The 23451-nt window shown below is 42.5% G+C and overlaps 1 protein-coding gene across 1 annotated transcript in view; it reads left to right on the forward strand.

Annotated features, from left to right (window-relative positions):
* Positions 1-23451, forward strand: part of LOC134932309 (src substrate cortactin-like) — a 141018-nt gene that overhangs the window by 59296 nt on the left and 58271 nt on the right. Inside the window, exons 7-12 of the mRNA XM_063926623.1 lie at positions 1563-1618; positions 3824-3878; positions 5023-5133; positions 12548-12603; positions 13512-13581; positions 16121-16266. Coding sequence (XP_063782693.1) covers positions 1563-1618; positions 3824-3878; positions 5023-5133; positions 12548-12603; positions 13512-13581; positions 16121-16266 — 494 coding nt within the window. The remainder of the gene's footprint in view (positions 1-1562; positions 1619-3823; positions 3879-5022; positions 5134-12547; positions 12604-13511; positions 13582-16120; positions 16267-23451) is intronic.

The raw sequence follows: 23451 nt of genomic DNA on the forward strand, positions 1-23451 counted from the left end.
AGGTTGTCAACTGACCGTTTTCAGGGAGTGTTTGCAAAAATGCAGGCGTGTCTGAAAAAACGCAGGCATGGCTGGGCGTTCGCTGGGCGGGTGTATGACGTCAAATCCGGACACAAATAGGCTGAAGGGAACTCAAGCACTGAGTAGGTTCAGAGCTACTCTGAAACTGCACAAACTGTTTTTGCAGAGCTCGGCTGCACATGCATTCGCTCTTCTGCTAAGCTAAAATACACTCCCCAGTGGGCGGCGGCATAGCGTTTGCACGGCTGCTAAAACTAGCAAGCGAGCGATCAACTCGGAATGACCCCCATTGTGCTTGCACCCCTGCCACCCACTGTCTCTTCCTGTCAACCACTGCCTTCCGCTGTTACTCTCTGCCTCCCCTTGCCTTCCATTGTTATCCTCTGCCTCTCTATGTCAACATCTGCCTCCCCCTGCCTTATGCTGTCACCCTCTGCCTCTCCCAGTCACCCACTGCTGTGTGGCATATTGTAAACTTGGGTTGGAGTGGAGGAGGGGGGCCCAAATTATATTTTTAGGCATTGTTGCCAAATGATCCATTTAACAAGGGATCCATATGAATTACACAGGTACTGTGGCTGATTAAAACCAGGTAAAATGCAGATTTTTAAAACCAGGTAAAATGCAGATTTTTCGCCCGACCACAGAAGCTGTAATTCATATGCGTTTGTTAATAGAGCGATAATCTAGCAGCTTTTCCCTCCAGAGTGATGCTAATCTTTATGGTACTGATGCTGCCAGATACAGAAGTAACCTATTGTAATTTAGAACTGATGTCAAAACACAGATAGTGTTACTGATTTTGGCAGTGGTTACTTTATTAAGTATTAGAAAATAATCACATAGTGATTACTTTGTTAACATACTTATATTTATTAAAGTATTTTTCCAGAAAATCAGCCAAGGTTTTCTGCATCTATTAAGTATCCCAAAAATGTAAGTGTAGTCTCCATAGGTTTCTATGGGAACTGCGAAATTGGCAAATGTACTAAGCTTCGGAGCTTGTCCCTGATAGCTAACACACCTTGCCAACTGCCTTACTTGTATGTACATTACAATAAAGCCTCAGCTGTCATTTATCACTTGCATAAACAATGGAGGCGCTTCATGGACTGCACTTCCTCTAACATTTATACAGCCTCTTATTCCAATGCTATTCCTGTGACTAATTTAATTCTGGCCCTGAGCACCTGATCACTGTATACTTACATATGAATAGTAGTGTATACTTGCATATGAATATGAATGCTACTTCTTCTAATGTCTGTATTGAAGTTGACCTGCAAACATGACTACAGCCAGGGTGTCGCCATTTCTGTGCGAGGACGAGATAGCCAAGCTCACCTAATTAGCTCTGCATTAATACATCATTGGTAATAGTCATCTATTTCTGGCCTGTATGTCTGCCCTTACACTATACAGTTGTGGCAGGTTACTTTTCAATGTGCATTTGAAAAAAAGACAAATCGATCCAGAAAGAGACAGTATAAGTTTGTGATAAGAATGACTTTAAATCTGTTATTCTTTCTTTCTCAACACAGACTATTCCAAAGGTTTTGGCGGACGTTACGGCGTTCAGACAGACCGCGTGGACAAGGTGACGCACAATACTGAATTATTGACAGTTAGGGCGGATGAGTGATGTTATTAGTCAGTGATAGACAGAGGACAGCTGTGGGTTATAGAATTATTAGTGAATAAGAAGAAACAGGTATTGAGCAGGTAAAAGATAAGTAAAGTAAATGTCACATAAGAGATATGCAGTGTAAATGTTATACAGCACATTGTAACGTCATAAAGTGACTGTGTCAGTTTGGTAAGTTATCCATACATTTCGCATATCATCTTTACATCTATATATACATAACATAGTAGAAATTGAAAATCAATTTCTACAGGCACTCTTCTGTTTGGTACATGTAAGTCAGTACAGGTAAATATATGTATACACTATACTCACAGCAGATGACTAACAAATAGAGATGAGTGAAATTGCTGCGAAAATTCACCCAAGCCAAGTGTCAGCATAGAACTATTTCCCAGCAGTCTGAAAGTCCCATATAATCATTTATTTATTTATGTTCTGCTTTTGCTTTGCAGTTCCTCAATGTATTTATTAGTTTTCATTTTGCATCATTTGTAATCTACTGTATTACTAGAAGTGGGATATTAGTGTTTATTCATCCTGCTATGTGGCCTGGTTAGAGTAGGACTGGAAAGCTAAGTGCACTAAATTTTGCATCCAAATGTGAAAGAGGCAGATGTTTTGAGAAACAATTTGGAAAATGTTGCTCATCTCTACAAACATGGTTATAATTTGATATGACTGTATTTTATATTCTCTCTTACAACAAGTATTAGCTTACACACAGGAGTAACATCCTGGAGATCAATCTTTAAGATCAGGGCCTCTGATTGGAAATTTGGGCTAATGGGCACACTCATTTCCATTTTTAGGACATGTGGAAAAATTTTGTGATGTCTTTGCATGTCAGCCAGTTTTTGGTGGTTTCCTGGTGATATAAAGACAAAAACGCCAAAGAACTACCATTTTGAAGGAGCAATAATAATGAATCCTTAATTACTGTGTACAAAATTTTTAGAAACAGAGCAACATTTATTTTATGATGTGGCCATCATTTGCCATAACACAGAGGTTCTCAGATGCGGCCTTCAAGGCACCCCAACGGTCCAGGTTTTAAGTTTATCCATGCTTGGCCACAGGTGACTTAATTAGCGCGTTTGAGAACTTCTTCCATAACGTAATAAATGTTGCCTCTGTTATAAAAACATTTGTACACCAATTAACAATGAATTAATACTGCTCTCCTAATAAAATTAAACATTACTTTTGTACTCTAAAATAATACAAAAATAATATTGAAACATAAGAGAATTTTTTATATTATTTGCCTTATTCAATACAAAATGAATAATGAATATTTAATGCATAATTACAACTTTATTTTGATTCCACACCTTCTGATTGTATGGATAGGTCAAACATCATACTGTTTGTGCTATTTTGCTTGTCACAACCATCTCTTTTGTGCGGTGAATGTGTTCAGCAGTTTTACAGCAGACCTGTGGAGGTTTTTTTAGTGGTTTTGACCAAACAGTAATCGTAAATCCACTGGTTTGGAGGTCAAAACTGCCAGGAGTGTATAGCATTTTCAAAGCCCAGGCAACACTGAAGCTTAGTAAATAGAGCCCAGGATGTAGTTTTATATGGTTCTTTACCTCCAGTGTAATACTGTAAACCTGATATTTAACTAAAAGTCGCAAACATGCCAGTAAGGTATATTTGTAGTATTGATGAGACATGACTTATAACATCTGTTGCATAGCGTATTTTACCAAACAAAACACAAAAGAGAGGTAAAATGTGTTTGATGCTTGTTCCATTGGTAGCAGGGAAATGGTTTTTATTTTAATATCCTTTTAATTTTGTTAGCTGGAATGTGTCAGTTATCCATGTACCCAGCTAATACTAATGAAAGGGTTATACAGTATACATACTATATGTTAAAGCTTTGTGGATGTGTTTACACGTGACATAAGGGTTAGGATTTGTTTGCCAAGATGGTAGCACAGTGTCTGGGGTAGCAAAAGCTCTTGGCAGAACAGTTGGTGCATGTGGAAAAATGAAAAAGCCTTTGTGTGTGATTCATAATCAGACCCTATATGTGAGATTGTTGGTTTAATAAAAAGTATGAATTAAAAAGTATGTCACTGCTATTTCCTGTAACTTATCAGGAATTAACCTCTAAAAGTACTGTATGTCTCCATTTGTGTCTTTCAGTCTGCAGTAGGATTTGAATATAAGGCTCAAGTACAGCAACACTCATCCCAGCAGGGTAAGTTATATTATTCAGACTGAGTACAAGAAGTCTTAATCATTATAGGACAACAATATACCAATCCTTCACTGGGTTTATGCTATTGTGCATGGTTTTCTTTTTATTCTACCTTCCATTCTCTCTCTGTATCCCCCTAATATCTCTCCTTCTCTGTCCTCCTCTCTCCCTGTATTCTCTATTCTCTCTGTCTCTCTATTCATATCCCCCTATTCTCTGTGTCTGCTTCTCTCTCTTGTTCTCCTATTCTCTCTCTCCCCATCTTCACCTGTCTCTTTTTCCGTCTCCCTTTTTGTCTCCCTCTCTCACCCTCTACACCTATTCTCTCTCTCCCCATCTCCCTCTCCACATATTGTCTCTTCTATTCCCCCGTTGCCACACTATTTTGCTTCTCTATCCTCTGTCTCCTCTCTTGTATCTGCTATGCTCAGGGGAGCTGCCTTCTCCTACCTCCAGGTGCCAGGGTTACTCTGTCCCTAAGAAGCTCACATACACTGAAGCCTCAGCAGGAGGTGCGATTGGGGAAAGGGGGGGGGGGGGGGGGAGTGATTATTTTTACCTCTAGTAGGGCAGGTGGGGTTGAGGGGTAGGATATGTTCTGTCTTGGGGCCAGTGATAGCTATGAGGAGAGGGTACAGAGCCTCCCATCAGCTCTATACTGATTATTCACTAGAATGACAATGGCAACATTATATATTAGATAGAGGTTTGTACATTGGTATCCGGTAGAATGGTTACCAGTAACCATGTTGACTTTCATAAGGTCAATTAGGTGTAGGGATAGGGGGAGAAATACTTACCAGAAAGCAGATTCTCTAATGCCTTAGCCAGAACGGTCTTCACGTGACTGCAAGGACCATGAAGAAGATGCCGGACCTGCCACTACTGCCTGGGAGATCGTAAGAGACCACTAGACCACCAGGTAGACATGAATGTCGGTATGGTCAATGTCGCCATACTGAGCATGCTGACATGCTGCATGTCATCAGTTGAGTCCTATCAACATTATAAAGTCAACTTATGACTGTCAAACAGTCATGCCACAGCCTGTACAACTGGTAGACAGGAATACCTATACTTTATTATTTAATTATATAACTAACAATTATCATTTCATTTCACTTTCTCATTTCTGGCTCTTTAGATTATTCACAAGGATTTGGAGGCAAATTTGGGGTACAGAAAGATCGACAAGATAAAGCTGCTCACAGCTGGAGCCATAAGGAGGAAATACAGAAACACCAGTCACAGACAGGTAGCGTATCTCCCTACTCAACTATAGATCAGTACACTGCATTACACTTCATAGTCACAGAAACATAGTATACCAGTGGTCATTATAAAGGTATCTTATTACAGGATTGCGCGAAAACACATGGGATCGGTTATCCCACACACATGGGATCGGTTATCCCACACACATGGGATCGGTTATCCCACACACATGGGATCGGTTATTGCAGATTATGCTTATTACGGATTAAGCATAACCCGTGATAAGTGCCGGCAACGGTGGGAGGACCCTGCTGCATAGGGGCTAATAGGATAGTCCCCGACAATACAATTACCAGTGGTCATTAACCACGGGTAATTGGATATACCCCTAAAGCTCAACTTTTGCACAGGTAGATTAATATTTAATTGTTTATTATTATTATTTCATCATCATCATCATTTAATAGCATGGCCTGATAACTATGTATTGCCTTAAAAACTATTTCCATGTGTTTTTCTGTTTCTAGAGATGTGCCGACCCCCGTGTTTTGGTTTTGATTCTAATTTGTCGTCAGGGTTTGGTTTTGGTTTTGCTAAAACCGCCCTCACGTGTATACAATGCTTAAAACAGCTAAAATCATGCAATTTGGGACTGCTTTTATTCCTACAGTATTATTATCCTCAATAACATTAATTTCCAGTCAATTTTGACTACCTCACAACTTATAATTTTGTTTTCACCAATAATGGCCAAAAGCTGTATCGACATGGCTGGTTTCCCTGCGACAGTGCAGTGGCACAAACATAAAGCAGTTTACTGTAGAGCACATCTATGAAACATTGCCACACAGCAGTTTCAGACAAGAAAAGTGGTGCAAGATGTCCTTCTACCCACCCTTATGTTGGATATTAAAAAGAACATGCACAGTTAAACAAATAAAGCACTTCAGTGACAGGGACTTCCACTTTTGTGGCTGAAGTGCTTGGTTTGTTTGGGCCCCCACAAGACAATTTTTTTTGAAGGACTATCTATGATCACTAATGAGAAGGTTGATGATGAGAGTGTTAGTTACAAATGATTCTAATTTTGAGGGAGGCTTCTCTGGGGTAGAGTGTGAGAAATGTCAGACTCACACAGAACTAATTTGACCACTAGACTCTCCTTAGGGATGTGCAGTTTGTTCTTCAGCCTTAGTGTTTTTTTTTGTTTGTTTTGTTTTTTGGTCAGTGATTTGTCGGTTTTTAATATGACACCTCTACACCTTTTCAACATTGTGAAAGATTTTGATATCAAACTTTCCAGCCCACTGGACCACCTTTGGTAAATGTTGTAGCGCTATAATGACTGGCAGCAGCCACAGCACTAGTACTCAGTTCTTGCTGCTCCTGCTCTTCTATCGACTGATTGTGATCCACATCGACTGCTTATATTTATTATTGCAGTAGCACAGCAACTACTGAGCTTTATTGAATGCACGAGTACTACAAAAAATATGATAGCTTTTTTCTTTTTCCCAATTAAAAACTCACACTGCGGACTCACAGTGCTTATTTATGAACGCAGTGCAGCTCCGCACCTATTGAGCTTTATTAAACATACACATTGTACATAAAAATTAAATTCTAATAGGTTGTATGGATATAATTGGTCCTGTCTTTACAAAAATTGTTCAATGCTCTTTGCAGACAGGCATTTTTCCTGGACCCCTAAAGGAAGCAATTGTTAGACCGCTTCTTAAAAAACCTAATTTAGATCCCGACTGCATGACCAACTACAGACCGGTATCAAACCTTCCTTTCCTAGGAAAGGTTATTGAGAAAGTCGTTGCAAATCAACTGGAAACCCACCTGACAACCCATGATATTTATGATCCATTTCAATCAGGATTCAGGAGAAGACATAGCACTGAAACAGCCCTGGTGTGTGTGTGTTAAATGATCTTCTGATGGCAAAAGACAGAGGTGACTGTTCAATATTAATCCTTCTGGATCTCTCGGCAGCATTTGATACCGTGGACCATGGGCTTCTGATTGAGCGACTGATACATTTCTGTGGTCTGGATGGCACAGTCCTAAAATGGTTCAAATCATTTCTCACAGGCAGGTCACAGAGAGTATCATCTGGATTATACTCATCACCACCAGTGTCATTGCCATGTGGTGTCCCACAAGGTTCTATACTATCCCCCATGCTTTTTGCAGTATACATGCTCCCATTGGGCGAAATAATCAGGCGCCATGGCCTGGTCTACCACTGCTATGCAGATGATACACAACTGTACTTGTCCTTTGCTCCGGGCACTGATAACCCAATAGCAACCCTTAATGGCTGTCTAGCTGAACTACAGGAGTGGATGAGCGCCAGCTGGCTGCGACTGAACCCGGATAAAACAGAGGTCCTTATGATACGACCGCAACATCAAAGGACAAGACTGCAGCATAGCCAACCAACTGGACTTACACTCGGGGATTCAGAATTACAGACCAGTGATCGTGTGCGGAATCTTGGCGTTGTCCTGGATGGTGGCTTGACACTTAAACATCAGATATCAGCCACAATCAAATCCTCATTCTTTCACCTGAGGAACATAGCCAGAATCAAGCACTTAATTCCCTCAGATGATATGCCAAAAGTCATACATGCATTTGTATCATCTCGTTTAGACTACTGTAATGCCCTCTACCTTGGTCTCCCAGCAAAAGAATTGCAGCGCTTACAGCTGGTGCAAAACACAGCTGCCAGGCTATTAACCAACCAGCCCCGTTCTAGCCACATAACACCCATCCTCTACTCCCTTCACTGGCTGCCTGTACGATGGCGAATCATCTTCAAGATTGGCTTACTGAGTTTCAAAGCATTACATGACCAAGGCCCAAGGTACCTGAAACAGCTTCTGACCCCATACTGCCCCACTCGATTACTGCGATCTGTAGATGAAGGACTTTTAGCAGTACCTAGAATCTACCGTAATTCATCTGGGGGTCGAGCTTTTAGTCATGCGGCTCCGACTCTATGGAACTCACTTCCCCGCACAGTGCGAGAGGCCCCAACTATAGAATCCTTCAAAAGTAGACTCAAGACTTTTCTGTTTACTCAAGCATTCCCATAATTGTCCCTTTTAGTATCTTCATGCTTCTGTATTTTATGAAAATGTACTTCATTATTTTCTGTACTATATTATGCTATGTATCTGTTAAGCGCCTTGAGTCCTATGGGAGAAAGAGCGCTATATAAATAAAATTATTATTATTATTATTATAAAAACAATTCTTTTTAGATTTTTCACAAATAACTCACACTGTGGACTCACCATGCTTATATTGATAAATGCAGTGCGGCACGTCACCTATTGAGCTTTATTTAACAAAAAAGTTGTGAAAAAAAAATATTATAGTAATGGTGGCACGTACAAGTGTGCACCAATAATGGGTTAATGCTGTCCCTGTATGTATTAGGACCTCTGGGCTGTGCACCAAGGTACTGCAGTTTAGTTGCAGCACCAGTGTGACACAGCCAAAATGCAAGTACTAATAGATGTACTATTAAAAATATATATATATTTATATATATTCCTCCAATGAGAACGGCACTCAGAGACTCTAATGATAAGTAAATTGTATTCAGATCAAGTCAGATCTATATTCTGCCATCTAGCTTGGCCAGTGCTATTAACTAGGGATATGTGAGTGCCCTTCAAACAGTGTCTTGACTTTCTCCAGTAATAACAACTAGGGACATGTGGGTGCCCGTCAAACATTGTCCTGAGTCTCCTGACTCTCATGGCTGCCCGTCAAACAGTGACCCGGCGGTCCTGTGTGAAATGGTGCCCAAATCACCACGGGAGGGACTAATATTAAATCCAAAACCTGCAAGAGCTGACGCCGGTATGATAAAAAAATGTCCTCAATCAGAGCCTGGCGGGAAAACCTGAGCCATGGCTTGGATTTCCTTGGATCCTGGAAGTTTGAATGGGCTAGGTTCTCCGAGCCCGCTCTCCTCTAATCAAAATACGTATCCATCTATTGATTTCCTACTGCTGTTTAAACATAGCCAGGGACCTGTTTTGCTCCTGCTAAATCTTTATGCAGGAGAATCTTGTTGATCTTTATGTTGCCAGCTCTGACTGCTTAACAAAGGCCATTCCTGATACTTTATCTCCATCCACTTTATCTCTCTCTAAGGCTTAGCACATAGACCCCTTAATCTAATTTTTTTCAAGTACATGTTAGCAATCAATGCTTTAGCAATACCCTTGCAATGCTTAACTTGTCCAACCATATTTTATTTGTCCATTTACAACCTCTTGCTCAATGAGTCAACGTCTATGTTCCATTTTTCCACAATTTCACATTAAGGAGGGGTGGGAGGGATGTATCAAACCTTGGGGAGAGCTAAAGAGGAGAAGTTGCCCATAGCAACCAGCCAGCATCTAGCTGTTATTTTATAGACCATGATAGATAAAGGTGTTAAGTTCATTTAACTTACAGGAAAAAGCAATACCTTAATACATAAATGTTCAGGCCGCTGCGACCGCTAAGCGTGTGTGTGATAAACCTCTATGAAATGCGTACACGTTGCGTAAGCACGCCGTCACGCTGTAAGCACAAAGTAGCTACACGTGCGGCCGAATACACTTTAAACCCCTAACAGGAAAGGAATGCGACGCCAATTGTATATGTTATGTTTAGAGATGAGCGGATTCGGATTTACTCGGTTCTCAAAACAGCATCTGATTGGCTATCCAAAACACGTGACATCCGTGAGCCAATAAGATGCCGTTTTGAGAACCGAGTAAATCCGAGTAAAACCGAATCCGCTCATCTCTAGTTATGTTGTGGCCCAACGCAGCAACAAATATTTACTTAAAAGGGGGTTCACAGAGAAATACAACAATACAAGAGAAAAGCTACAATCAATGGATACATACGTTTGTTCGCCTGCGCCACCCAGATCCGGTCCTCAGTCAATCTGGAAAGATGATCTTCAGAGAATAGACTGATGCCGGCCAGGAGGCTTGGTTTTTATACAATAGTCCAAAGCATGAAACAAAGGAAACTGTAATCTCTTCTTTAATAGGTCAAAGGGCTGGTCATTTACAGTACATGAGGGGTCATAGGTCGGTTTGAATAGGTGGGTGATGCTTGGTCCAGGTGCACTTGCAGGTGTCCTCTACTGGGTTCCCGCCGAATATCAGGAGTACAGTAAATACAGTATGATATTAATAATATATTCCTGCGCATATATATGCGCAGGAGCGTGCTACTTTCTGCAAACTGCCATCGGAATATTGCCCTTGAAATACTGTACAACTGGATACCAAACACCACATCCTAACCTAATTCTGTCCCCTCATATCCTGTAAAGTTGAATACCTCTGTTGTTATGCCTCTGAAGCAAATGTAACTTGCTGGTGTGGTGTGTGTAGGCTATTTGTAAATTATGCACTATGTGGATTAAATATCAGATACGTCTTTGTGGCTTTTCCATGCGAATGCGTATGCTACCGTATTTACTCATACCACTCGTTAATACGCAGGACTTCGTGAGCCAATATACGCAACGTGCGGGCATGCGCACGCACGGCAGAACAAGCACACGCACGGAGGCCACTCTGTGTGGTGTTTGCACGTGATGCATGTGGGTATAAGATTTTCGGGTGGTCTTCAGGTTGCCGACTGTCGGGCTCCCGGCGCACAGTATACCGGCGCCGGAATCCCGACAGCCGGCATACCGACAGATATTCTCCCTCGTGGGGGTCCACGACCCCCCTGAAGGGAGAATAAATAGCGTGGCGCACGTAGCGTGCCACCGTGCCCGCAGCGTGGCGAGCGCAGCGAGCCCGCAAGGGGCTCATTTGCGCTCGCCACGCTGTCGGTATTCCAGCGGTCGGGCTCCCGGCGCTAGTATGCTGGTCGCCGGAAGCCCGGCCGCCGGCATACCATACTACACCCATATTTTCGACTTTGACAAAGGATAGTTAAAAGCTGGAAGCTGGCTGCTATGGGCAGCTTCTTCACTTTATCCCTCTCCAAGGTTTGATATATTTCCCCCTGAGTCATTACCATTTCATATCTAATTATTTTAAAAAAACTTAATGCTGGCCACACACATTATAATATAATTATACTTAAACATTGTAATTTAATATGATATATGAGTCATTAAGCAACACACATTGAAGCCTAACCTGGACAGATTCAACAGCATTAGAAGGAATCAGTAATATATACCCCAGCAATTGAATGCACTTTTAGATGGACACACGCAAGAGTCAAACAACAGGTTCATTGTCCAATTTGTCCATACCTGTAGCCAAATTGGACAGGACACAGGGCCTAATTCAGACCTGATCGCTAGCAAGTGATTTTTGCACTACTGCGATCAGATAGTCGCCGCATATAGGGGAGGGTATTTTAGCTGTGCAAGTGTGCGAACGCATGTGTAGCAGAGTTGTACAAACAGATTTTGTGCAGTCTCTGCATAGCCTGGCCCTTAGTCAGCCGCTGCGATCACATCAGCCTGTCTGGGACCAGAATTGACCTCAGAAACCCTCCCTGCAAACGCATGGACTAGCCTGCATTTTTCCAGACACTCCCTGAAAATGGTCAGTTGACACCCACAAACGCCTTCTTCCTGTCAATCTCCTTGCGATCGCCCATGCGAATGGATCCGTCGCACAAACCCATCGCTAAGCTGTGATCCGCTTTCTACCCGTGCGACGCGCCTGCGCATTGCGGTGCATATGCATGCGCAGTTTGGATCTGATCATCCGCTGGGCGAAAATGCACAGCAGCAATCAGGTCTGAATTACCCCCAAAGAGCAAGTGCCGGATCTCTTCTGACATCACTGGGGCTTTATAATGAATCTTCTGTTGCTTATGTGGCCAGACCATAATTACTGTACTACAGTATGTAGGGATTAGCTGATGAGCGTCACCTGTCAATCTGGTGTTTCTTCATGCTTTATCATATAATCATTATACTAATGCCATTTTATCTGATTTCCTTTTAATAGTCTATGATGGGGTCATATGCTGTGTAATGATTAACGACGTTGAATTAAACTAACATATCATTCAAATCACATATGATTAACATATGTGTTTATACGCTACACTAGCCAAGTGTGTTTTTATGTTTCTCTCTGTATTTCCTATTTTTATTATCTGAGACTTATTATAAATAGTAGTGATGAGCGGATTCGGTTTTACTCGGTTCTCAAAACCGAATCTTATTGGCTATCCAAAACACGTGACATCAGTGAGCCAATAAGATTTGGTTTTGAGAACCGAGTAAAACCGAGTAAAATCGAATCCGCTCATCACTAATAAATAGTACTTTATTTTGTGCAGTTAATACATTATTTACCATGCATTTGACCCACTGATTAAATATTTAATTAAATTATGATCAGTTTAAATATCTGATTCCATAAATTATTTTATGAATGCAGATTATGCCAAAGGGTTTGGCGGGCGTTATGGTGTACAGACTGATCGCGTGGACAAGGTGAGCGTGACAGCAAACTATACAGTAAATGTTGTTACAGAAAGAGAGATGTGTGTATTGATGCAAATATCATGAGCAGTAGCAATGCTGTTTATCCACTGTGCACAGGTAGTGGTATATGCACTGCTGTTGCCCACAACAACAGTTATCTAACCACCAGCACTTACCTGCAAACCAGAGGTTTGCATCCATAGCTACAGCAAATGAGCCCCTTGGTTTCTATACATGCATAGAATAGTGACCACTATGTAAGTATAAACCACAGAGCTATTGTATATACTGCACAACAGTGACCAGAGCCGGCCCTAACCAATATGATGCCCTAGGCAAGATATTGGCTGGTGCCCCCTAGCACCACCGCTAGTTCTGCAGGAGATGCCTGGCATAAGTCAGCTGTCAGCTCTGCTAACGTCGGGTACCTGTTGTTTATGAAAATGCATCATATTATTTGCATTACTATGTGGCTAGGATGCACAAGCAGCTTCTGCTGATTAAAATAATATGCAGCATGCCTATATTCTGTGTGCGATTGTGGCTGTATCTGCATACGAAATGTTACATTACAGTGATTTCCAGGAATACACTGCAATGTAGCATTTCGTATGCAGATACAGCCACAGTCACAGTCACACACAGAATATAGGCATGCTGCATATAATTTTAATCAGCAGAAGCTACTGGTGCCCCTAAGCATACCAAATGCCCTAGGCATTTGCCTAGTTTGCCTATGCCTAAGGCCGGCTCTGACAGTGACAGTAATGATATATGTAAGATATGAATTTGTAAATCAGTAATAGAGCAGTGGTAGTTGCAGTAACGTTACATTATTCAATAGCTGGGGGATACCTGGTGATATTAATGCTGTATCTCTCTGTCCATGTGACCTTCTCTCACTTCTCTTCTCACAGTCTGCCGCAGGGTTTGGTGAGATTGAATCACCCAGTTCTGCATATGAGAAAACACAGCCTCTGGAAGCCAGTGAGTGTTCAAATATATCTAATTATCGTGGTCATTAATTCATTATATAATATACTGTATGACTTGATAAGGTTTGTTTGCCTACAAGTTGTTTCTCTTGTGGAAAATCTGTAATTTTTTCAATTTTGTTTCTTATACCCCTCTCAGATCGCAATAATAATAATAATTTTATTTATATAGCGCTCTTTCTCCAACAAGACTCAAGACGCTTTACAGACATCAAAAACAATGCACATAATACAGAGGATTTGAGTAATACAGCAATAGATCAGCCACACAGACACAAAAGAAAACCTTAAGCACACAGAAAGCATAATGCATGATCCAAGGGATGTGTATTCCACCCTCACAAGGTACCAGGTGTGGCAGCCATCTTGGGCGCACAGCGTAGGATTACCCAGGGTGGAATAGTCTACCCCTAGAAGAGATGACACAAAATTGGGGGTGATTTCAGAGTCCTACAGTTCAGAGTAGGGTTCCAACAAAACCACCAGGTCCATGTATTTTTCATCCCATCCACAAGCGTACCAGATGCGGCAGCCATGTTGGGCGCACTTCAAAGGTTACACTGTGGGAGGTGAGCCATACAAGGGCCCTGTACATATATGGGGAAACTGACGCTTATGTAGTAGTATGATGTACCCTGTATGTAGGGCACAATGGCAGGGTGTGCAATCAGTGGAGGTAAACATTACAGGAAAAGCACACAGTGGGGTGGAAGAGAAGAAGAAGAAAAAAACCAACATGGGGGGAATAAACAATTGCAGGTAACCAGTGGGAGAAGGAAATTGGGATAACATTATTTTGATAAGACCATAGTATGGGTGAGATTGTGAATGTGGGAGCACACTCGGGGCCGATGGATATGTCCCTGCTGAGCCTGGTCCTTCCCTGGTGCGACCCGGTATTGGACCCTTGCACACTGGCATCCCGACCTGGCAATATGACGGGTCGGGTTGCCATCGGAGGTGGGGTCTGCGACCTATACTGTGAACAGGTCCCGGGTTGCATCGACACAGCATCCCGTTCACACTGCACCTGACCCGGTAATAACTCGGGACTAACCTTACTTTATTCCCGGGTTGAATTACTGGGTCAGGCGACCCGGGAATTCGGCAGTGACCCCTTTCACATCGCACAGTGACCTGCGTCGACGGGCAATATACCGGCTCGATACCGAATTATTTGTGCATTGTAAAAGGGGTGTGAATGTGTCCCTTTTGATGGCTCACCAAAGTGACTCCTTGGCTCCTAAATTCAACAAGTTATTTAGTGGGTTATTGTATTGATAACAGAAATCTGTATCGTGTTTGACACCACAGTTCAGTGTTGGTTGTAAATTATGGGTGTTAATTTTGTAATTTTGTACTGATTGGCTGCAAGAAAGGTGTGAGCAGCGGCATCACAAGGGGAGTGAGGGGGGTGCAGGCAGCACCTAAATTTCATCCCTGGGAGAGGACGGGGGGGGGGGGGGGGGGGAGTCACACCAGAATGCTGAATGCTGCAGTGTGGCATTGTACTGCAGCGCCTGGCTCCTGTAAACTGAGAAGGAGCCAGCAGTGCAGTAAGCCGAGGGGGAGATGTACTAAGCCTTGAAAAGTTATACATTTCACAGTGATAAAAAACAATCAGCTCCTAACTGACATGTTACGAGCTAGGTTTGAAAAATGACAGGAGCTGGTTGGTTGGTTGGTTGGTACTTTATCACCGTGAAATGTATCACTTTTCAATGCTTAGTACATCTCGCCCTCAGTGAGGGGAGCACTGATCCAATATGCAGTAACTGAGTGGTGTAATAATGGAGTACAGGGACCTGCTACTGACAGTGAGGTGAGCACTGATCTAACATTCGGTAACTGAGTGGTGTAATAATGGGGTACGGGGACCTGCTACTGACAGTGAGGTGAGCACTGATCTAACATGCAGTAACTGAGTGGTGTCATAATGGCATATGAGGACCTACTACAGACAGTGAGGGGAGCACTGATCTAACATGCAGTAACTGAGTGGTGTCATAATGGCATATGGGGACCTACTACAGACAGTGAGGGGAGCACTGATCTAACATGCAGTAACTGAGTGGTGTCATAATGGCATATGGGGACCTACTACAGACAGTAAGGGGAGCACTGATCTAACATGCAGTAACTGAGTGGTGTAATAATGGCATATGGGGACCTACTACAGACAGTGAGGGGAGCACTGATCTAACGTGCAGTAACTGAGTGGTGTAATAATGGCATATGGGGACCTACTACAGACAGTAAGGGGAGCACTGATCTAACATGCATTAACTGAGTGGTGCAATAATGGAAATCAGAGGTGAGGGCACATGGTGCAATCAGGGAGGAGGGAAAGAAATACTGTAAAGAGGAAAAACAACAAATAATGTAAGGGGCATTCAGGAATGAAAATACAGTACTATGTATTGATAAGGGAGGGGTCCCTAAATCGGTATCTTGCTTATGGCCCCATAAGGTCTAAATCCAACTCTGATGCTGGGCCCTGCTCTCATTATTACATATCGTGTCTGTTTCAGTGACAAGTGGAGCTCAGAATCTTCGGTCTCGTTTTGAGAATATGGCGAAGACAGCAGAGGAAGAAAACAGACTGAAAGCAGAAGAAGAGAGAGCAAGGCGGCAGAAAAGAGAGAAGATGGAAAGAGAGGAAAAACTAAAGAAAGAGGTGAGACAGGGCTGTAACTAGGGGGGGGGGGTTAAGGGGGCATGCACCCCGGGGGCAAGGTTTGAGTGGGTGCCGAGGAGTTACAGAGGAGTAGGTTTTTTGTTGTTTTTTTACTGGCAATGCTGTGCTGCTCCAGTGAAACAGCAGACAGCTCCCAGGGCAGTGTCTCTGACCCACCTGCCTGCCCGCTGTGCGGGGGAGGTCCAGTACCTGGGATCTCTCCTATGCGGGCTACTGTCTTAAACTCTCTTCTTTGCCATGCAGTGCTGCGACTAGCGTGCCGACCTGGCTATAGAAATAAGCTTTTGGTGCTGTGTTTTTCAGTTAGCAGTATCGACCTCTGCTTTGCCTCCCAGATGGGGGGATTTGGTGTAGCTTATAGGGGGATGTAGTGTAATGATGTAGTGTACCATATAAGGTATGTAGTGTAGTAATGTATTGCAGTATATAGGGGCATGTAGTGCAATGATGTGGTGTAGCATATATGGGGATGTAATGTAGTGATCTCATGTAGCATATAGGGTATGTAGTGCAGTGTATAGGGACATGTAGTGTAGTGATGTAGTTCAGCATGTGGGGGATGAAGTATAGTGATGTAGTGCAGTGTATAGGCCGGAATGTGATGTAGTGCAGTGTATAGGGGATTGTAGTGCAGTGATGAAGTGTTATGATATAGGGCCTAATTCAAGGTTGATTGCAAAAGCAAAATCTTCCTCTACTGGGCAATGCCATTTGCAGTGCAGGTGGGGCAGATATAACATGTGCAGAGAGAGTTAGATTTGGGTGTAGTCTGTTTGTTTTTGTTATTTTGAATTGTGATTTTTTTTTTAGGTGGGGGGGAGTGCGCAAAATTACTGCCTTGCCCTGGGTGACAAAAATCCTAGGTTTGGCCCTGGTGAGACATGGCAGCAGCTGGGGGTTTATACAAGTTACCTGTAAAAAAGAAGAGCATATGGCAAAATAATTAGAACATAGTAGGTGAGAAATACAACTGGAGAAAGGACTGAAAATACAAGGAAGTTACATTCAACACTGTTGCCAGGGCAATGTCCAAACATTCTACAGTGTGTTAGGGAAAAACTGCGTGTCCGATAGTTAATTCACTAATCAAACATTGGAGTTGAACCTATGCTTTTATTCTTATTATGCATAACATATCAGTTTTCATACTGCCTGTATGTTGAATGTATGTGTATTGTTTACTTGTGTCTCATTTTACCTGGAGAGCAGTGTTGGACTGGCCCACAGCGGTATAGGGAAAATCCCTGATGGGTCCCACTGTCTGGAAGCCCTACCCACTTCCATAATGTGAAGTTTCAGACTGTGCACTCGAATTATACATTGTTACTCTATTAGTGGGTCAGTTACCTGGCAGAGCAGAAACATGGATAAACATGGATGCTTAGTTTATTTCTATAGAAACTAAACCAAGATACATTAATTTGACAATCCAAATTAGAGGTTAGCATAGGCGCTGGAACAGGGGAGGCAAGGGGAGCAGCCCGTCACCCTAAATATTCGAGTAGTGCCAAAGTACTGGGTTGCAGTGCGCAGTATGGCCGTCATCTACAGATAATATGATCAGTGTCAGGACGGTAGTAATACCCTTTCCAGCTGCTCCACCTCTTCACTCTCCATATCCCTTCTCCTTCTGCCTCCAGGGCCCCACTCACCCCCTGCACCAAGCTCTAACCGCTGCAGAGTGTGGTTAGTTACTGTGGGCTGGCCCCTCCCCTGGGACCAACCCTGCTTCCTTCTCACCTCCCACTTCATATGTTCCTCATCTCTTTCCCTTCTGTTTACCATTTTACCTCCCACCAACTTCTCTTGCGGCACACCCTGACCTCCACCCTATTTCCAACTGAAAACATACCCTGTAAAGTCTCATTACTCTGTAAAGTCACAGCCAGGGTGTGAGCTATGAGTGTATCCTGTCTCTTTGTCTTGTACATAAAGTCACTCACATGTTATGTTTTGGAGGCATATTTATATAACACATTTTGTGGGAAATCTCCCGGAAATTCGCCAAACCCTTAAAATGTACAATACTTATCCTCTGAAAGTATTTTAGGGGTTCCCTACTGGAACTAGCAACAGACACCTCCCAGTTTACATCAGGAAGATTACAGTCTCCCATGATTATTACCTCTCCTTTTAATGCCATTTTAGTGATGTACTGCAATAGGTTCTTGTCCACTTCCTCTTCCTGACCTTGTGGCCTGTATATCACCCCAATACAAAGAATTGACTTCTCCCATTTCTATGGTCACCCAACATCCTCAGTTTTTTCTTCAATACTTTGTATTAAGGCAGTATTTATGTTTTTTTTTCACATACAATGCTCCCCCCCCCCCCCCCTCTCTAATTCTTCCTACTCTGTCCTTCCTAAATAAAGTGTATCCCGGTATAGCTATGACCCAGTCCCTTGTCACTTTTGCACTTAGTTCTGGGATTTTATTTCCTAAGCTCCTAACATTTGCACAGATAGCTTTTAGAGTTTTGTTAGCCAGTCACATGATCAGCCTACTGAGTTTGTATAGCTCAACTTGCCTGCATTTTATCACTGATATCTTTCATCAATATATTTATGATAGGTGACTCCTGTACACACCAGACAGTGGTAAAAATGCAATGAGAACTGCATTAGGTTTTGCCAAATGCATGCCATTGTAAATATGAAGGTTACATTAGTTTAAGTTATTACCAATGAGATAATTTAAGTGTTGGTTACTTTACATTCTTGGGGGGTTTATTTACTAAGGGGTTGAGTATGGAAGCCCGGTGGCCGGAATTCCGATGGTCAAAATACCGACTCCGGAATCCTGACCATCAGAATGCCGGCAGGGGGGTGAGCCGAACAAAGCCCCTTGTGAGCTTGCTGTACTCGCCATGCTGCAAGCTCTGTGGCTCGCTTCACTCACCACAGGTTCTATTCCCACTCCATGGGTGTCATGGACACCGAGGAGTGGGAATAGCTGTGGGGGCACTGCCAATATTCTGCTGGTTGGGATTCTGGCATCTGTATTTTGACCTTCGGGATTCCGACCGCTGGGATTCCAACTAATCCCTTTACTAAGCCTTGGATAGAGATAAAGTAGGCGGAGATAAAGTCCCAGCCAATCAGCTCATAACTGTCATGTCATAGGCTGTGTTTGAAAAATAACAGTTAGTAGCTGGTTGGTTGGGACTTTATCTCGTCCACTTTATCTCCATCCAAAGCTTAGTAAATAGACCCCTGAGTTTGCAATATGCTATATTTTAAATGTTATTTTCACACAAGAAAATATTAGATCTTTTAGTCCAACTTTGGCAAGAGGGTGATTCTTGGTGTAGTTATTATAGAAACAAACCAAGCACCCATTGTTCATCCATGTTGCTGCTGTACTGTGTAACTGATCCTATAACAGAGTAACAATCAGTGGCAGGTTTTACCGAGGGGTAGCACCATTAACAGTAAACTCTGCCACCTGCGGAGACTGCCTAGCAGAGGCAGTGACTTCCCAGATGTTTTCTCCCCCTGGGACTGCCAGTAAGGACTGCAATAGCAGAGAGAACACTTTCCATGGGAAGCCACTCCCAGTCTATCTGCTTCTAGGGGCTGCAGCTAATGCAGTCCCTAGAAGCCAGACTGTTTGCTAACAGTGCCGGACTTAAGCTCCACCCCCAGACTTTAAGGGGTCTATTCATGAAGCAGATAAAAGAGTGGAGAAGTGAGCCAGTGGAGAAGTCAGCTGCTATGTATCATTTTATTGTATGCAAGTGATAAATGTTACTTCATGGTCACCATGGGCAAGTTCTCCACTGGCTCACTTCTCCACACTTTTCACTGCTTTATGAATAGACACTTAAACCCTCTCCTCTCATCAAACTTAAGCCCCACCTCCCTATAACGTCAGCCACCAAACCCTGGGAGGCAGAGCCGGCCCTAACCAATATGATGCCCTAGGCAAGATTTTGGCTGGTGCCCCCTAGCACCACCGCTGGTTCCGCCTCTGACCTTGCACCTCTTTCCCAGCACCATCACTCCTCACCCATAGCAGTCCTTATTTTGGTGTTTGTACCCCCTATATTATAAATAGGAACAGTTTGCAGATTTGGTGCTCAGCAGAAATAGGGGGGTGTTTTTGCTGGTAAGGGCATGGCCACACAATAGTAACCCCAATTCCAATTACGCCACATAGTACTGCAACTTTATTCACATTTGATCATGCGATAGTGTCCATAATTCATATTACGTACCACAGTAGTATCACTTTACCTTATAAACATTACTCCTCACAGTAGAGCCCCTTATTCACATTACATCACACTGAATTGCTCCTTATTCACATTACACCACACCCTATTGCTCTTTATTCACATTAGACAACGCAGTAGTGCCCTTTCTATAAAGATGCACGGGACATTGTTTGAAGCGTACACACTGGACAATATTGTAAACAATATCGCTCAGGAGGGTTAAAATAGTGCCTAGTGCAGTGATTCTCAAACTGTGTGCTGTGGTACCCTGGGGTGCTTCGGGGAACTTTCAGGGGTACCTTGGTTGATGGTCCGGGATCAATACAAATTATTTATGGTCAATGTAATAGGCAAAACCATTACTGGTAGCTGCCAATCATAACATATGTGGACAAACAGAAGCCAATCCTTCACCAAACAATAATACCTATGGATGACATATAAACACAATTTGCTTAATATTTCCTTCCAAACTTCTCAATAAGAAACTTCTGGCCTAGGAGTGCCGTGAAAAAGATTCTGATACTCTAGGGTGCCATGTTCAACCATCTTAGTGTATTCAATCCCACACTTTCAACTTTATTTGGCAGTCTGCGATGTGGGACAGTGTCAAAAGCCTTACTAAAGTCTAGATAAGCTATATCTACACCCCCCTCCCCCTTTAACTATTACTTTAGTCACCCAGTCAAAAAAGTCAATAATCTTTGTTTGACATGATTTTACCCCCTAGTGAATCCATGCTGTTTGGGATCCTGTAAATTGCTGGATTTGAGATAATCTACAACACTTTCTTTTAAGAGTGTTTCCATCAATTTCCCTACTATTGATGTAAGGCTCACTGGTCGGTAGTTGCTTGCCTCTTCCTTGCTTCCACATTTGTGCAGTGGGACTACGGGGGTCATTCCGAGTTGATCGTAGCTGTGCTAAATTTAGCACAGCTACGATCTTCTTCCCTGACGTGCGGGGGGACGCCCAGCACAGGGCTAGCCCGCCCCGCATGTCAGTCTGGCCCCCCCTCACAGAAGTGCAAAGGCATCGCACAGTGGCGATGCCTTTGCACTTCAAGAGTAGCTCCCGGCAAGCGCAGCTTTAGCGTGCTGGCCGGTAGCTACTCATCGCTCCCCGGCCAGCCTCCTTTATCTATTGACTGGGCCATTTTCTCCTCAGCTTGTTCCTTTGCACACCTGATTACCTTCTTAGGGGTATATTTACTAAGGTGTGAGTTTTTGTGTGAGTTTTTTTTTAGAAGTGGAGATGTGGCCCATAGCAACCAATCAAATTCTGTCTATTATCTTCTAGAAGCAGTTAGATAAATGTAAAATGGAATCTGGTTGCTATGCACAACATCTCCACTTCTAAAAAAAATTCACACAAAAACTCACACATTAGTAAATATACCCCTAAGGGGCCTGTTTATCACCATCTGCATCCAAGGATGCGAATGGCATGTGATGGCATGTCAATTCAAGTTGGATTTCCCAACTTGTCGGACTAATGGGAGTTTAAGGTCGAATCCAGACTCGACCTATTCAATCATGCTCCCGTTTATCCAACAAGTCAGAAAATCCGACTTGTCAGAAAGCACTTAAGCAGCCGATCCACATGTTTTGTCGGATTCGCGGCCAAATCTGGCAGGTTTTAACCCCGTTTCCATTCCAACAATGTCAATCCGACTTTAAAAAAAAGTTGGATTGGCATGGTCAGGAACGGCCAAATCCTGTCGGATTAGGCCGCTAATTGAATACTGCATTGTCAGATCCTTTTAGTCAGAAAGGATCTGACAAGCATTGAATACACCCCTAAGTTACACACAATATAATTACCAACCGTTACAGACTTACCATCATTTTCCAATCTATACTAATTATCTGCTATTAGATACAATCAAGTGGTATATAGTATACCTATAAGACCAGATCGGTCATTATAATTATCCTGAAAGGGGGAATCCGTACTCTTATTTGTAGTTAAGATTACTATTGCAGAGAACCTGTACTGTGGAGGAAAGATTAGTAATCCATAATAGAATAATAATAAAAAATACATGGGAGACAAAGGTGTGTATAGAACTAAGGCACTGTATTAACACAAAGGTTATAGTAATAGATATTATACAATTGAGAGGAGGTTTTACAATACCCTGATAACAAATATAAATGTACACTAGAGTATATACACACACAGATATAGACTGTGATTTCCTGTATTTTAGGGGGACATTTACTAAGCAGTGATAAGAGTGGAGAAGTGAGCCAGTGGAGAAGTGCCCATGGCAACCAATCAGCGCTGAAGTAACATCTATAATTTGCATGCTATAAAATGATACAGAGCTGCTGATTGGTTGATGGGGCAACTTCTCACTTCTCACAACGGCTCACTTAGCCGCTCTAATCACTGTTTAGTAAATGTCCCCCTTAATTCACGATTTATGTCTTCTGTATTGTCAATTACACCATGTTGTTGAATGTCCTTTTTAATATTTCACAGCAGGCATTTTATGAATAATTAAAATAAAAGTTACATTTTATATTGCTTACCTTTTATTCTACTTACCTTTTCCTTGTGCACCACTGAAAGACCAATTCTTTACTTTCTCTTTTTGAGTAACTTGTATCTATATTGGCAACAATATTGTCTGTGGAAGCACCCCAAACTCTGATTGGATTGAATGTGATATGGGGCAACCAAAATCAAATTATAAGGATAACACTAGTGCAGTAGTTATTTCCCATTACCTTTTCTCCGAATATTATTGGTTTATTCTGAACCATACTGCTTGATGATCACTGGATTGCAGGTTTTCAACCACTTTTACTTCAGATATTTTTCTCCATTTGTAAGTATTAAGTCTAATATTGCGTCTTTCCGAGGGGGCACCCTCACCAATTGGTGGAGGGATGCTCCCTGCAAGGAATTCAAAATGCCCCTACTTCTAGTGGAACTAGC

This window comes from Pseudophryne corroboree, chromosome 6 (assembly GCF_028390025.1).
Source record: "Pseudophryne corroboree isolate aPseCor3 chromosome 6, aPseCor3.hap2, whole genome shotgun sequence".
In the NCBI taxonomy this organism is placed as follows: Eukaryota; Metazoa; Chordata; class Amphibia; order Anura; family Myobatrachidae; genus Pseudophryne; species Pseudophryne corroboree.